Below are 16,454 nucleotides of genomic sequence, written 5' to 3' on the forward strand. Positions count from 1 at the left end.
GGGACGTCACGCTCCTGACTTTCTGCTTCCCGTCTTCCTTTCTTCCCGGCTGGAGCCGTGGCGCGCTCCCCCGGGGTGGGTGAGGAAGAGCCGGGTGCGGGGATCGTGGGCCTTCTAGGGGCAGAGGGTCCCGACGGGGAGGGAGGCCTCTGACCCGGACCCTGCTCCCTCCCATTCTTAGAGGACGGCTCCGCTCTCTGGGGCCTCTGAGACCCCGCGCCCCCGGCCCGCTCTCACCTGCTTTTTCTGGGGCTGGGGCGGGCTGCCGCCAGGCTTCACGAGGTGGCCTAGGCCGATCAGTCTGGCACGGCTCCTCCGGTTTGTCTTATTTCTCTCGTTCTCCCTTTCCTTTCCCTACTTGGGTCTTGAGATGACTTTGTGACTCTTTTGCCAGGCGCTTCTCTGGTGTGGAGAGTGAGTCCACCGCTTTCACAGTCATGCCGATGAGTGGCTCCCCTGGCTCCAGGGGGTTCCCTGGTTTCTCATTTCACCCGAGGCTGCATCTGCCAGGGATTAAGACTGGAAAGATGAGAGAGAGAGAGGGGTGTGTGTGTGTGTCTGCGCGTGTGCGTAACTCCTGTGTGTTACCTACAAAATAGACAACAAAGGCATACAGAATACCAACTTGTTCGTTTAATTATGGGCTCATGGAAGGCTTTCTTCAAGCTTGAGAACAAGCTTGCGGACAGAAGGGAAATACTGCTTTACGTGGTGGACAGTAAATGAACTTTGCCACCCTAAGGGATTGATGGAATTTATAAAGAGGTTAATAAGACAGCATATGATGGAGTCACTTTGGGTACTGGGGGAAAGCTGGAAGTTGGCAGATACTTGTGGGGTTGCTGGACAGAAAATGGGCACTGCCTATTTGGTTGTGGTTGGTTAGTGTGTCTTCTCTCTGCTGGGTTTTTCAAGGGCTCATTAGTAGCTTGTGGAAGGCACTGGTAAGGTTTACATGAAGTTCAAACTGAATTCCCATTCCAGCTGTGCCATTGGTTAGTTGGAAATCAATTTAGTGGATCATGGCCATCATTTAAGAAAAGTGAAGTAGAATAGAAAATATCAGTGCATTGTACTTAGGAAGGGTAAATATTGTTTCTGGACACCTGCTTCAAGTATACACATGTGAGTAGATTAGGAGGTGTTATACAATGTGTTTCTGTGTGTCACAAAAGTTTGAAGCGCTTTGATTTCCTGTGTTCTCCTGTTTGTGGTCCTGCCTTCATCAATCTGAGTTTTCAGTCATTTAAAATTGTCTTGTGAGGATGCAGTCAGGACAGCAGGGATATGTAGTAAGGAGGAGGGTAGGTTGGTTTTTTCAGGGAGGCTGTGCTAGAGGAAAATTCACTTTTCACTCATGGAATTATGTACAATGGAAGAAAGAGGATTTTGTTGGAGTAGGAAATGTTACTTAGGAAGGACAGAAAGGGAGATGGGGTTAAGCCATGTTTGGCAGACTGCCTGGTGGGAGGAGTCTTTGTAGGCTTGGATTCTGGGAGCTGTTTTGGGTAGGAGAAAGTAGTTTGGAGAAGGCAATGGCAACCCATTCCAGAACTCTTGCCTGGAAAATCCCATGGACGGAGGAGCCTGGTAGGCTGCAGTCCATGGGGTCGCTAAGAGTCAGACACGACTGAGTGACTTCACTTTCACTTTTCACTTTCATGCATTGGAGAAGGAAATGGCAACCCATTCCAGGGTTCTTGCCTGGAGAATCCCAGAAACGGGGGAGCCTGGTGGCCTGCCGTCTATGGGGTCGCACAGAGTTGGACACGACTGAAGTAACTTAGCAGCAGCAGCAGCAAGCAGTTTGGATGACAAGGAATCTTCTCTTTGTGTTGTTGTTTTTCCCTTGTGTGGAATTGTCCATTTTACCCTTAGAGCTTCTTGGATGTGTATTTCCTATGGAACTTTTCACATATTGTGTTGATTTTATGGTTGTAGAGCTGGTGCAATCCCTTGCCGAGTAGCACTTGTAATGGGTATCTGGAAAGTGGAAGTGGAGCCCATGTTACCTGGTTTGGGGACCCCTGAGGATCACTAGAAGGTGTTCCTCATGTATTATTATCTTTTTACTAATGCAGTTAGGTATGTTAACATGTGGTGGATTCCCGATCGATTTCTGCCTGTGCCTAGTTAAGGGTCACCACATATTCAGAGGAAACATTTCAGAAAGCCCGAAGTGAGAATTGAATTGAGTACACTGTGGAATACATGAAGGGACAACGGCCAAAATGTTTTATTATTGCCCCTGAGTATGAATGGTACAAACCTTCCCTGAAATTCATATTTCAGAAGGGAGCCTGTTGGGCACTGAACATAATTATTTAGACTCTCCGCAGTATTTAGCATCTTACATGATGCAAGAGTCCTTTGAAGCCTGTCTCACCCCACTCTTGTCTTGGTGTTATGACACCTGGACCCACATAAGATGGATTTTCCTATTGTTACTGGAATAGTTTTTAAGGCCATGAAGGGGCTTGGGAGGGTCTCAGAAATCAGGTTACAATTGATCTTCCTTTTTAGAAGCTGACAGTTTGTTCTGGGTTGTGGCTCACCCTGGTGCAATTTTACACATGTGTTAACAATGACAACCAGCTGTGTGAGAAGGCTATGATTCAGATCCCAGAAACGTTGCTCTGGGTCAAGTAATATGCCCTCTTAAGAAAGGTGCCGGGGGACTTCCCTGGGGGTCCAGTGGTTGAGACTCTGCCTGCAATGCCTGAGACACTGGTTTCATCCCTGGTCTGGGAACTAGGATCGTGTGTGATGTATAACAACTAATTCCGTGTATGGTAACTATGCGTCCAGATAAATAATTAAAACAAAAAAAGGTGCCAGGTAGCCTATTATTCCCCAATGAAACACAACTCAGAATGGGAAAGTTTCCTTGTCAAAAGCGTAAAAAAAAATCAGCTATGTCATTAGAAAAGAGGGACCACTTTTCCATATCTACCTTTTAAAAAAAACTACTCATTTATTTGGTTGTGCTGGGTCTTGGTTGTTGCACGGGCTTTCTCTAGTTGTGGTAAGTGAGCTTCTCATGGTGGTGGCTTCTCTCGTTACGGAGCACAGGTTCTAGGGCACAAAGGCTTCTGTAGTTGGGGCTCGTGGGCTTAGTAGCTGTGGCTTCCGGGCTCTAGAGCACAGGCTCAGTAGTTGTGGCATGGTTCATGGGCTTAGTTGCTCCAAGGCATGTGGGATCTTCCCAGACCAGGGATGGAACCTGTATCTCTTGCATTGACAGGTGGATTCTTATCCACGGCTCCACCAGCAAAGCCCTTCTATGTCTACCTTAAGCTGAAACACACTTTTAGGACTGAGTGATCTTTGATACCCATAATGTTGCCCTGAGAATCAGGAAGTGAGGCTGTTCTCACTGGTCAGAATCCAGAGAGGGATTCCCCTGCTTGAAAACAGTCCCTTTTGTGAGTGAAGCTAAAACACTTTGATTTCCATGCCTCCTTGCTCTTCCCAATGACCCTTGCTTGACAGAGTCACTGAGGCCTGGAGAAGTGGATTCCAAGGTCATAGACTTGGCAGGAGAAGAGGGGAGGCAGGGGTGGAGGAGATACCTTTTCTTTGGGCTTTTCATCCCACCCCAACCACCTCCCCCCCAACTTTGCCTGCCCATATGACATCTCCATAAACCTAGCTCCTTGCCACTGGCTTGGTAGAGGTGATTAAGTAGAATTTAACTTTGCCTTGTACAGTTTTTCCCAGTTTGACCATACCAAGAATGTTACAAACTTCTGGAAATACAGGTGTTTGCACACCTGTGAGGTGGGGTTGGCAGGGGATCAAAGCTAGAATAGATTAAAACTTACATATTGAAAAACCAACTTGAATAATCAAGAGCTGTCAGATATTTTTAAGAACCATGATTTTAAATACTCCTGTAACAAAGTGGAACAAACAAATACACAAGTTAATAAACACATAAAGGTAAATAGAGACAAGAACCCTGGAAATGTTTTGTTCTTTGTGAGTCAGCTTGAGAACTGGACAGAATTCCCTGGTGGCCCAGGGGTTAGGATGCCAAGCTCTCACTGCTGAGGGCCTGGGCTCAGTCCCTGGTCGGGGAACAGATCCCACAGGCTGTGCAACCTCATGGAAAAGAACATACCCCACACAGTCCAAGTACTCTTTCTCCTCTCTCAAAGCTGCCATGTAATCTTTTAAAATTCAAAACAGTTGTCTTTATTTTCAATAGCTACCTCCTGTACACACAGCACAGCCTAGGACCAACTCTGAAGCCGATTCTGATCCGCCTGCAAAGGTGTGAGTGTTCACAGTTGCTACTATCAAGAAGCAAACATCCAGGATTTCCCCAAAAGGAAAAAAAAAATGGAGAGTTGGGGTCCTCATTGGTAGCCATGGTAGAAACAGCACATCGAGCTGTTGAGGGATGTTTGCTTCTTTTTTAAAAAATTTGTTGGCTAAGCTGCATGGCATGTAGGATCTCAGTTCCCCAGCCAGGGATCGAACCTGTGCCCCCTGCAGTGCAAGTGCAGAGTCCTAACCACTGGACCACCAGGGAAAGCCTGGATGTTTGCTCTTTGATAGTAGAAACTGAAAACTCACACCTTTGCAGGCGTATCAGAATCAGCTTGAGAGTTGGTCCTAGGCTGTGCTGTGTGTAGAGCAGATATCTCTTGAAAAGATGGCTGTTTTGAGTTTTAAAAGATGATGTGGCAGCTTTGAGAAAGGAGAAAGAGTACTTGGGACTGTGTGGGGTATGTTCATTTCTGCAAAGTTTATTGGTGGTTAAAGCAGCACTTTACCTGCTCGGGTATTGTGCGGGGTGTAGTAGAGACAGCTTTCTACCCTTCCTCCGTTCCTAGGACAAGTCACTTAGCAATTCTGACTTAATTTCTCCATCTACAAAACAGCACTCTGTTGAACCTTCAGAACTGTTCAGAAATCCTTAGTGGAATCAACCCTCCCAGATGGTTGCTCTCTGTCATCTATCTTTGTGTTTCTGTTGGGTGCTCGGGAATGAAGTCAACCAAGAAAGTGATCTGTGTGAAAATACTTTGAGAATTGTGAGATGGTGTATAAACACAAAACTACTGAAAGAGACTCCTTCCCCAGCACAACAGTAATGAGTATTTAAGCAACTTATTAAGAGTACTTTTTGGTCCAGAATGACTGGGGCGAAACCTGCAGGAGATGGGAGGAGCTGTCTGCATGACAGGATGAGGGTCCAAGAAGGTCTCTCTCTCTCTCTCTCTTTTTTTTTTTTTTTTTTGATTTGTTGAAGCTGCCAGGCCTCAGTGTTTTCCTGCTTTAATGAAGAAGTACATTTATATCTTTATGCTAGGCAGAGTTTGTCTATTTTGTGGCCAGACCTTGCATTTAATTTCTCTTAGTGTTTTTCCCTTCTTCCACTCACTAACAGAATCTCCTTTAAACTGTCACTTGTGACTGTGCTGAACTCTGTTTTCCCTCTCTTCTTTAGAACCCAGACCTAAAGAGGGAAATTGGTAGGGTAGAAACAATGTATAAGTGTACATGGATCTGTGATACTAAGTACAATATTTTGCTGATCCTAAAGCTCACATAGGCTTCCCCTGTGGCTGTGGCGCTAGTGGTAAAGAACCCACCTGCCATTAGAGGAGACGGAAGAGACACTGGTTCGATCCCTGGGTCAGGAAGATCTCCTGGATGGGGGCATGGCAACCCTCTCCAGTATTCTTCCCTGGAGAATCCCACGGACAGAGGAGCCTGGTGGGCTACAATCCATGGGGTTGCAAAGAGTCAGATACGACTTAAGTGAATTATCACGCACACATGCAAAGCTCAAGTAATGGTACTTTCTAGCTTTCTACAAAGCATCCCTCTGCTTTTTTAGTTCAGTCTGTCTGTATTAAAATTAGCTAAAAATGAGCTCTCAGTTTCTAGGAAGCTCCCCCAAGCCAGTGGAAGGCTGAATGAAGGGCACAGGAAAGACCACCAACTCTCCGATATTGAGTCTTTCTAGATCTGGACGGTGAATTGGAATTGCAGGTAAATAGTATTCATTTAACAGATACTCACTGAGCTCCATTTGTGTGCCCAGCACTGTTGTACATCCTGAGCATGCAGCTCTGGACAGGGCAGGCACCATTCCTGCCCTCACAGAGTCCAGTGGGACCCACCCTAACCTGAAGTGAAGCCAAGTGAAAAACTCACCTATGTGACCCTGAAATTTGCAGTCCTCCTTGACCTCCACAACTGAAGGGAGAGCTTAAACCAGGATGGAAAATAAGCACGACTCTTGGGTTTTATTAAGTAATTTCTCTGTCTCTCTCATCTTCTTCCTCTTGCCCTCCCCATTCCCCCACCACGAGCGGTTGTGATTCATGTGCTAAACCTGGAGGACAGTACTCCACGATGACCAGGAAGCGGCCTGAAAAGCCATCTCTGGCACCATAGTCTTCCAAATACTTAGCCTCCTCTGAGTGAGAGTGTAGAGGAGGAAATACCATTGGAGTTAGCTTCCTGTGCAAACACAGGGCTCAGAATAACGTTGTTTGTGAAACAGAGCAGTATATATAGTCTGATCTGAAGTGGATCAGGGCCTGTGTCTACAGGATGGATTTATCCTAAGAAATAACATCAAGGTCAGTCAGAGTTGCTGTGAAGTAAATTACTGCCTCCATCACTCCTCCCTGATCTGAACCAGTTGTTCAGTGGTGGGATGAGGTGTTTTTCCACAGTGGCAGTGATGGCGCCAAGCCCAGGAGATGATTCCAGGGGCCTTTAGACGTAGCATGGGCTCATCCTCCCACGACTAGCACCATGGGTCTCCTAAAGCCTGTTTGCATGTGATGTGTGGGTTCCTGATAAACAGATAAGATTTCCCTGTGTGGAGCCATGGGTGGGGGAATCTGGCTATTGGCTACCTCATTTATTTTATTCATTAAATATTTATTGCATTCCCACTCTGTGAGGACCTGCTGGGATCCTTTGCTGGGGTGGCTGTGGAGGGGACCACAGCTTTTTTTTTTTAATATACAAATATATTTGGTTCTTTTATGCTTTCAGGTGCGTAGGAATGCTTACTACTGTCCACTGGATGTCTTTAAGTCCTTTGGGTCTGGAGGTCACTATCAGATCCACCAAAGACCTAGTGAAAAGCCTCTGAATTGGGCCTTAAATGGAGGTGCTCCCTGGAGATGGGAATGTGTTACTCTTGTGTTTGAGGGCAGTACAAATGATCCTCTGTGTGTGTGTGTGAGTCCTGAATTCCTGTGGAGAGTTCAGATATCATATTGTCAAGATCTCTGTGGTCTCTGAGTTTTGGATAGTGAGTAGCAAGAACTGGAATGTTAAGGGATATCAGCCTTATCTAAAAAAAAAAAAAAATCCAAATTTATTCCACGTCTGAGTTTGGTGATGAAAGTTGGAGCCGCGGAGTTCCTTGGCACAGACACCCAGATGTCCTTGGTGTGCAGGAGGGGCGGCAGCGGACGCTGCAGCCTCATACAGAGCGGCTTGGAGGAGGTGTGTTTGGAGCCAGGGCTGCTGAGTTGGGCAGAGGTGAGCCCAGAGGGTGGGGGTGGCTTTGAGCAAGGCACAGAGAGGCGGGCCGGGGTGTAATTTGTGTACAGACTGCCCTGCAGGCTTCTGGGAGGTGCCTTGAATGGGAGAGTTTGTTGCTCCCAAGGCAGGGAGAGTTCTGGGCAGCCCGTAGGCTCCTCTGCACTTGCTGGACTCCCATGAGTACCGTGGAGGAAATGGTGCCGAGTGGAGAGGCTGGGTGTTGCAATCCTCAGGAGAGGGAATGTGGGTGCCACCGGGCTCGCTTGGGGGTTCTGAGGAGCCTCTTTTCTCCCAGGAGAGCAAGCAGGGGCCCCAGAGTGAGATGGGGAGGCTTGGCTGAGACTGAACATAGCGGCAACCTGGGCCAGGAGGACTGCTTTTCAGAGCTCTTTTAAAAAAAATGCCAATTTTCCATTATTGTTCAGTGTGTGGAGCTCTTCTTGCCACCTACACTACAAATTGTCTTCAAAACCTAAATGGATAAAAGCGAATAAGTTTCACCTGCTGTTTGTCTACGTTTCAGTTGACTCAGCAAGCACTGAGTTGGTTGGGGCGGAGTAAAACATGCCTGTGATAACAGTATTCCTGATGGAACAAAGATGATCTAATGATTGGAAAAATACTAACATTTAAATTGAAGTTACCGTGTTAACTCCACTGAATAAGAGAGTGTGGGTTTGGGAAGCCAACTACTGCCATTCAGATTTCAGCTTTTGTCACTCCTGGCTGTGCAACTTGGGCAGATTATCTAACCTTTCTGGACCTCATTTCCTCAAGTATAAAGTAGGGTGAATAATAGTGCCCATTTCATAGTTTTGGGGAAACTTAAATGAGATGATAATGGAAAGCGCTGAGACACAGTGTAAGTGCTCTACCGAATCCATTTTCATAAAGGAAGCAGCAGAAAAAGACCAGGTGACCCCCAAAGCTGTTCCTCGGCCCGAGCCCCACTGTGAAGTGGGCTTTGTACAGAGTGGAGGGAAGACCCGTGGGCAAGAGCTGGGTCCACTTCTGGTTCTGCTTGTGCCCTTGGCTAGTTATGGGGCAAGTCCCCGTCTCTCTCATCTCAGGAGGGATGTGTGTGGAGGGAAGACCCGTGGGCAAAAGCTGGGTCCACTTCTGGTTCTGCTTGTGCCCTTGGCTAGTTATGGGGCAAGTCCCCGTCTCTCTCTCTCATCTCAGGAGGGATGTGTGTGGAGGGAAGACCCGTGGGCAAAAGCTGGGTCCACTTCTGGTTCTGCTTGTGCCCTTGGCTAGTTATGGGGCAAGTCCCCGTCTCTCTCTCTCATCTCAGGAGGGATGTGTGTGGAGGGAAGACCCGTGGGCAAAAGCTGGGTCCACTTCTGGTTCTGCTTGTGCCCTTGGCTAGTTATGGGGCAAGTCCCCGTCTCTCTCTCTCATCTCAGCTTCCTCAGTTTCAAAGTGGATGTGATATGATGATGGAGAGGGCTGATAGGTATTGAGTGTGGACATTGGGCTCCATGCTTTGCGTGGTTTACCTCGCCACTGCCCTGTGAGCAGGTGTTACTGGTGGGGAAACCTGAGTTGGGGAAGCCGAAGCTGATAGTTCCTTGTCCAGGGCCACGGAGCTGTGAAGGTAAAGCTGGCGTCATCTGGTAGTCTTTGGTTCTGTGTCATTTGTTAATAGTTCTATAAGTTGACCATCTTCTTTTGCATGTAATTTTCTGATCATTTGGGCCACTCCTCCTTGGGTTGTCTTAAGGAAACACTGGCAAATAAGCTTGAGGTTTGAGGTTAAATTGTAGTTAATAAGCATTTCTGGAGTGTTTAGGTATTTCTGTGAAAGTAAATAGTGAGTTTTCCCCACCTTTACTAAATAAAATCTTACCTAAGGTGCTTTGAACTTGGGCAAGGCAGAGCTATGTGTAAATACAGTGGTAGAGGCTTTCTCAGCAGAGCTCTTGAATGAGGCCCTCTGTGGCCAAACATTTGGGTGGAAAACAGGCATGTTTTGCAGCTGGAATTACCAGTCAGTTGTAGATTTTTCTTAAACATTTCCCCTCACTGACACCCGGGCATTGCGGAAACCTGGGGATGGGCCCAAGTTTTTGGTGCCAGGGAGCCTCGGGGTGGAGGTTCTGCAAGCTGGAGTTACCAGTGTTGGACTGGTGTTTACTCTTTTATCCCCACCTTGTTCTCCCGAGCCCCACTTGCAGCTGCCGTGTGGGGTAGGTAGTTTCCCTGATCCAAATAGAGACCGAGGTCACTGACTTGGCGAGGGCGTCCTTTGCACTGCTTTGCTAACCCTGAGCTGTCCAGGTGTCTGGCTCTTACCTTTGAGGGAAAGGTGATGTGGTGGCGGACAACCTGGGTGGTTCCTCCAGGTAATCTGCTCTCCTCCAAGGAGTGGAAGTTCTGGTTTCAAGAGGCACTTGAGTGTCAACAAGGGGCCAGTGTCCTCCGTGGAGGATGTGGGAAGTGGTCCCTGCCTGGCTGTGTCCCATGGGATTCCTTTTTTCCTCCTGCCCATGGGAGTGATGTAATGGTGAAGGCACTCACTGTGCTCTTGTGTTACCCACAGCAAGAACTGCTGTGGCCATTCCAGCCCTCTGACCCCAGTTAGAATATGAATCAGCAAAACTGTCGCTGGAGTTCATCTAATCATCTGCCTATCTTTTAACCACTAAGATTTATATTTAGTGACTAATGATCTTGTGCTCGAAGTGCCATCTCCCACACAAGTCCCCAGTAGTCTTTCAAAAAAAACAAAACAAAAACCAAATATACCAAACTATTGGCTCTGAGTGAGGACACTGACTTAGAAATAAATCCTTGCCCCTCTCTTTCCCTGCAGGAGTTGCCATCTTGGGATCCCATGGCTTTTTCTAGCGGGCTCTGGGGCCCCTGTGTCCACATGAGCAGAGCATTCAGCCAGCGCTGTTTCAGGTAACTTTTCCTAATGAGGTCTTCAAGCTGTGTTTTTGAGTAAGCCTCCCACCAGGACTGGGTGTTGTGATTAGAGTGGCAGTGGACACTCAGGGAGGTGGGCTGGGGGTCCAGGGAGATTAAAGGAACAGATGGGGCTGGGGTTTGGGCAGCCCAGGTTGGGGAGGGGGGCAGGTAAAGGGGCGATGGTGCTGTTGGGGGCGGGACTGGGAATGGACCTGGAGGAAGATGAAACCTCCATGCCTACCAGACTCTTCCAGTGAAAATGCTGTCTCTTGACCCTGTTATTCCCTAAGTGCGTTAAAACCTCTTTTAAGAATAAATATCTATGTATTTATGTGTATAACTGAATAACTTTGCTGTGCATGTGAAATTAACACATTGTACTTCAGTTTAAAACATATATATAAGTGAATAAAAGTAGAGGGCAAAACTCTTTTAAAAATGGAATATATATATTTTTACATCACAGGCTTATGACCACTCAAGCATGATGAAAGTGTGGCAGCCTCCCCCTTCCCATTTAGATGCTAAGCCAGGGCAGAGAGTGCAGGTTGCATTCCTGTTGGCAAACATGCCTTTTGGCCCTGTTCATGCACTCATTCCGCAAGCGTTTACTGAGCCCTGTGCCTGGGTTTGGTCATAGAGAGATGAATAAGACTTGCTTCCTGCCCTGGCAGAGTTCTCACAGTTGGCCATGGGAGCAAAGTTGGAAACAAATAACTCTAAGAAAAATGTGACCAGTTTAATAATAGAGGCTTGTACAGTTCTTTGGAAGGCTCAAGACAGGGGCTGCTAATAGAAGAGGAAGAGGGGGGAAGGGGGAGGAGGCGGACAGAGGCCGCCTTCCTGGAAGGGAAGTGGGGGCAGGCCCTGTCCCAGCCCCCAGAGAGGGCCGTGAGGCTGGGCAGGCTTGGAGAGCTCCAGGGGTTCCCGGCCCTGGGGCTCAGAGCAGATGTGTGAGTGGCGGGAGGTGGAGGACCTGAGGAGACAGGTATGTTAGGACCAGGTTGTTGACAGTGTAGTCAAGGGGAACCACTGAACAGTCCCCAGCAAGGGAGTGGCCTCCACTTTATATTCTAAAAAGAGGTCTTGTTCGGCAGAGTGAGGTGCTCAGGGAGCCGGTTAGGACACAAAACATAATGGTTTGGTGTAAAAGTGTGAGCTGCTGGATGAAGGAATTTGTTGATGGGGTGGGGGGGAGGGTCAGAGGTGTTCAGGAGGTGGTGCCAGTAGAGGTTGGATGGAGAGAGGTTTATGGCTCGCGAGCTAGAGTTTCTGGAGAAGCCGCTGTCTAGGCAGAAAGCCCACCAGCCGGAGGAGGCTTGTGGGGAAGGCGATGAGGTCACTGTGGAACCGACCGACACATGAGGAGCTTGGAGTGGAACTGCAGGACTGGAAGATAGGCAAGGCCTGGGGCTGGAGATGGAGTTCACTAGGTGGGAACAACAGAAATAGGTGACATCGCCCAGGGCAGGCAGGTAGAACGAGAGAAGAGGACTGCGGGTCACCCCAGAGAATCAGCACTAGGGTCCTAGTGGCAGAGGAAACTAGAATTCCACTGTCATCAGGTGGCTCAATAGTAGCTCATTTGCCTTTAATAGTACTCTTTCTAGTGGGGGGAAATTAAAAGATTATTAGCTTATTTTCAGTTTCTGCTGTGCTGTGTTATGGGACTCCCTAGGCAGACATACCCACTCAGATCTAATGGTTCCCAGCACCATGTAGATGGGACATCTGGGAGTCAGTGTTTTCAGGGGGAGCAGGTTTTGCAGGCTCGACAGGGGCAAGGCCTGGCCTGTAAGGTATTCCCTTAATCCTCCAAGGCCTGTTGGAAACCAGAGGCTTTAAATTAGGGCTGCCATGCCACTCACTGTAACAGAATATTGGGTTCCCTCTAGAGCCCACCCAGATCTAGGTCCTGACCCGGCAGCAGAAGCTGTAAGGAACTTCTTAGAGTGAGGACGCCGCCGGTGTCAGGGCCCTGCTGATGTGCGCGCTGCCAAGCCGGGCCTGGCAGAGGCCGCTGCGCCCTGACCGGCAGAGCTGCAGGCCTTAGACTTTCCTCCTCTTCCACCAGCACCACCGGCAGCCTTGGCGCAATTCAGAAGATGACGCGGGTGCGTGTGGTGGACAACAGCGCCCTGGGGAACACTCCTTACCATCGCCCTCCTCGCTGCATCCACGTGTATAACAAGAACGGCGTGGGCAAGGTGGGTGACCGGATCCTGCTGGCCATCAAGGGGCAGAAGAAAAAGGCGCTCATCGTGGGGCATCGCATGCCTGGCCCCACAATGACCCCCAGGTTTGACTCCAACAACGTGGTCCTCATCGAGGACAACGGGAACCCGGTGGGGACCCGAATCAAGACACCCATCCCCACCAGCCTCCGCCAGAGGGAAGGCGAGTTTTCCAAGGTGCTGGCCATCGCTCAGAACTTCGTGTGAGCGGAGCCCAGGCGCTGGCCACGGGGGCTCGTGAATGGAGCCGTTCTGAGAACTGCGCCTCTGCTGAGGGGGAGCCCGGGAACGGTGTCCTGTGGGAAAATAAACGCTTCCATGTACGTCTCTTCTGAGCTTTCTGGCTGTGGCCATGGGGTAAATGGCACTGGAACGGCTAAAAGATGCCACTCGGGACGGTTGGTCTTTGCCCTCAGTAGCCTGTGAGCTCACCCGGGATTATCAGGTGCTGGAAAATTGAAGTACAAGCTGAATGCCAATTTGTAGATAAACAGTAGAACCTCACTTTCTAGCCAGGCAGACTACTTACTTGCCTTCCAGAATGTCATCTCCCTGCGTCAGAGGGCTGGAGGTGCTCAGTAAAGGTGACTGGATTACTGGGTGAGTGTGAGTAAAGCAGGGGACCGATTCTTCCAGCGGACCATGGGCTCCCCACTCTGGGAGAGCCCGCCCAGCCTTCCTTCCTCCACCACAGGTTGCCCTCTGCTAGGCCCCCACTAATGCTCTGGGCCCAGAGATGACAGCTGCCCGCCCTGGCCGCAGGAAGTTGCGCTAGCCCCGGTGTTTGCAGAGCACCTAGTGGTGGAGCTGTGCAGGGGATTCACTGATAGTTTATCTCCCATTTTTTTTGCTGGTCTCCTTGTGGAGGTTTGGGCGGGGCTCCTTCCATCCCTTCACATGGAATCTCTTCCATTCATTTCTACAGTCACTCTGCACTCCCAATGCAGAGGAGCTAAGATGCTGCATCCCCACGACATGCCTCAAAAATAAAAAATAAAGTCACTCCTTTATTCATTCAAAATGTCCTGGGCACTTCTCGTTTATTAAACATTCCAGTGGCCTCTAGGGGCAGAATAGCCTGATGATTAAGAACACAACGCTCTGTTCCTGACTCCACCACTTGCACTTAATGCCTTTAGGCAGATTATTTCACTTCTCAGTCCCTCAGTTTCCTTGCCTGTCAAGTGGGGATATGACAATGGTATATGCTTGATGGGGTTGATGTCAGACTTCAGTGAGTTAGCACCTCTGAGTGCCTGGCAGTCGTAAGCACGTGATAGGCATCAGCTGTTTTCCATCATCGTTGCTTTGCAGCTGCCAGTGCTGGGAAGCAGGGTGAGGGTAAGCAGAGGTCCCTGATCTCCTGGGCAGATCGACCCCGGTCACCTAACGACTCCGACATGCGCAGGTCCCCAGGTGTAACAAGTGCCTGTGATGGTGGGGAGAGACTTTTTCAGTGGGACTGGAGGCAGCTTCCCCGAGGAATGGTTGCACTGGCTGCCTTCTGAACGAAGGGGCGTTGTGATAGAAGTCAGAACAGCGGTCACCGGGGGTGGAGGGGTCGGGGAGGAGCGTAGACTGCCAAGGTCACAAGGCAGCCTTACAGTATTGGGGACGTTCTAAATCTGGATCTGGGTGGGAGTCACATGAATGTACACATCTGTAAATAATTGCTGAGCTATGTATTTCAGTGCACTGTATGTACTTTATACCTTAGGAAGAATAAGTGGACAGGCATTAGCTTAGTGAGAGGAGGGGAAAGTGGTCCAGACAGAGGGAAGAGGATGTGCAAAACCCCTGTGGCAGAAGGGGCTGGGTAAGTCCCAGGGACTCGAAGGAAAAGCGAGTGTGGCTGCCGCAGGTGAGCAGGAGGGACTGTGGGGAAGGATGGGGCTGGAAGAGGCAGGGCTGGCTGGGCCTGAGAAGTCTGCCGCATCCTGAGGGTGCTGGGATACTGGTGTAGGGTATTTAGCAAGCAGGGTTGGGGTGGTGGGAAGGAAGATACAGGGGGACTGACTGGAGGGGCGCTGGGGGAGGCACGCATGCACCATGATGTGCTGTAGGCCTAGGGTGGAGGAGGGGCGCGGAAGCCTTTAGTAGGTGCAGTTGACTGGGCTTGGTGATGCGCTCGGATGCTGGGGAAGGGCCAGTGGTCCCTGGTGTCTGGCTCCCTTTGCTGGAGGGTTGGTCCTGCAGAACCCTGAACTGGGTGCTCGGGGAGAGGCCCAAGGGTGGGGGAGGAGGAACTTTGGGGGATCCGCACGGAGGCGCCTCTGAGGGGTGTCGGGCAGGTAGCTGGATGTAAACAGTCTCTTCAGTTGGAATAGCGCTTAGGGTGTGTCCTGAAAGCATTTATGTGGATGTGCATTTTTTGATTTCCTCACGGTCCTTAGGTTTGGCAGCCCCTCATCCTGTGTTTTCCACAAGGATTTGCCTTTCAGAGGTAACGTGATTCCTCAGGGTGATTCTTGCAACTAGTAGCTGATCTCAAGGGCAGATCCTATCAGTGACTTCAGCTCAGGGGGTCCTCCCATGACATCGTGGGTCTTTCATGGTTGGGGAGTCCTTGCCGTCTTGAGCAGAGTCTCACCGGCTGTGAGTCTAGGCGATGACTGGTCTTCCGAGATTCAGTGGCTTCACTTGGAGCCTCACCAGCTCCGCCTTGACTGCTTGGAAGCGGAGGTTCTTTATTTCCATCTTCCTGGTTGAGATGTGCATGGTTGCCAGGGCTCCTCTGACCAAGCCCGATTCAAGGGCCTCCGGGTATTTTAGGAGTAACCGCCCTCTTCCTTGGGCCCTCTGGAGGGGCTGGGAGACTGGCTGAGGTCTCTGCCCCACACTGGGGCCTGCTTGCCCAGTGGGGAGGGTCTCTGCTGCAGCAGCTGCTACTCGGCAAGCCCTTAAGGCCTCTGCTTTCTGGGCTGCTTCCCAAGGGCTGCAGGAGAGAGAGACCCCTGTCCTGAGGGAAAGGAATGGCGGGCTTGTCCTTCTCAGCCTGGCACCACCTGCTCTGGGCATCGCCTTTGCTCTGACCAGGGCAGCTTGACCAGAGCTGTCCTCTAGCTTGGAAGGGCACTTGCTTTCTGGGGTCGGGCTCACTTCACCCCCCGCCCTTAGTCAGCAGAATGCGTGTCCATCCTTTCATGGGTCTGCAGGGCACCGGCCCGCCTCCCTGCTGTTGAAGTTTGCCCAAGTCATTCAAATGACCGTCCTGCCACCCACTCCCCGCCCCCTCCTCCCCACCATGACTGCCTCCCAAGGTGTTCTGTGCTGACCGTGGGAAGGCTGTGGTTTCCAGGGGCCGGGGGCCAGAGCCCGCTCCCTGACTCTGACCGTGACGCAGGGCCTCCGGCTCACAGCCCAGAATAGCCTAGGCTGCGCTCTATCCCAGCTGCCCTATCACTTTGCAAACTGGAATCTAATTTGCTGTCCACCCTCCCCACCCCAGTCTCTCAGTCCGTACCGCTTTCTTTGCTCATGAAATATTTATAATCACAGATTATGTTTCCCTATGAGTATAAACTTGCTTTTGTTTTTTTCCCTCCTCCGCCCTTAAGAAGCTGCCGCTGACAAGTCAAAGAGCCTCATCTCTCTGGGTTCATAGACCTCATCCACGAGTCTGCTGCAGCCTCCGGCTCCACCCTCGGGTTGACTCCCTCTGCTGCCCCACCGCCAGACAGACCTTGAACATCGGGGCTTGTGGTTGGGAGACTGGCTTCCAGTCAGGCCTGTGCGGTGAACTAGCCGAGTGACTGGGCGAGTCACCACTTCGGGGAGCTGGCT

General features: G+C 50.1%; 2 protein-coding genes and 1 non-coding gene across 7 annotated transcripts in view; 1 reads left to right on the forward strand and 2 right to left on the reverse strand.

Annotated features, from left to right (window-relative positions):
* TMEM63B (transmembrane protein 63B) overlaps positions 1-1,578 on the reverse strand; it is a 28,257-nt gene extending 26,679 nt beyond the window's left edge. Inside the window, exon 1 of the mRNA XM_010863232.1 lies at positions 238-1,578. The gene's annotated coding sequence lies outside the window, so the exon portion shown is untranslated. The remainder of the gene's footprint in view (positions 1-237) is intronic.
* MRPL14 (mitochondrial ribosomal protein L14) overlaps positions 1-13,692 on the forward strand; it is a 14,691-nt gene extending 999 nt beyond the window's left edge. Inside the window, exons 1-3 of one of the 5 annotated variants that reach the window (XM_010863100.1) lie at positions 1-75; positions 10,340-10,431; positions 12,512-13,692. In XM_010863100.1, the coding sequence (XP_010861402.1) occupies positions 10,361-10,431; positions 12,512-12,878 (438 nt within the window). In that variant the 5' untranslated portion in view covers positions 1-75; positions 10,340-10,360 and the 3' untranslated portion in view covers positions 12,879-13,692. Of the gene's footprint in view, positions 80-5,894; positions 6,007-6,067; positions 6,603-10,339; positions 10,432-12,511 lie in introns of those variants that run through there. The other 4 variants (XM_010863102.1, XM_010863101.1, XM_010863103.1 and 1 more) reach the window with 4 other exon arrangements.
* TRNAA-UGC lies at positions 4,465-4,537 on the reverse strand. The gene has a single exon. It is a non-coding gene; the product is annotated as a tRNA-Ala (tRNA).
* Positions 13,693-16,454: the final 2,762 nt, after the last annotated feature.

Source organism: Bison bison, unplaced genomic scaffold (genome assembly GCF_000754665.1).
Source record: "Bison bison bison isolate TAMUID 2011002044 unplaced genomic scaffold, Bison_UMD1.0 scf7180017864487, whole genome shotgun sequence".
NCBI lineage: Eukaryota > Metazoa > Chordata > Mammalia > Artiodactyla > Bovidae > Bison > Bison bison.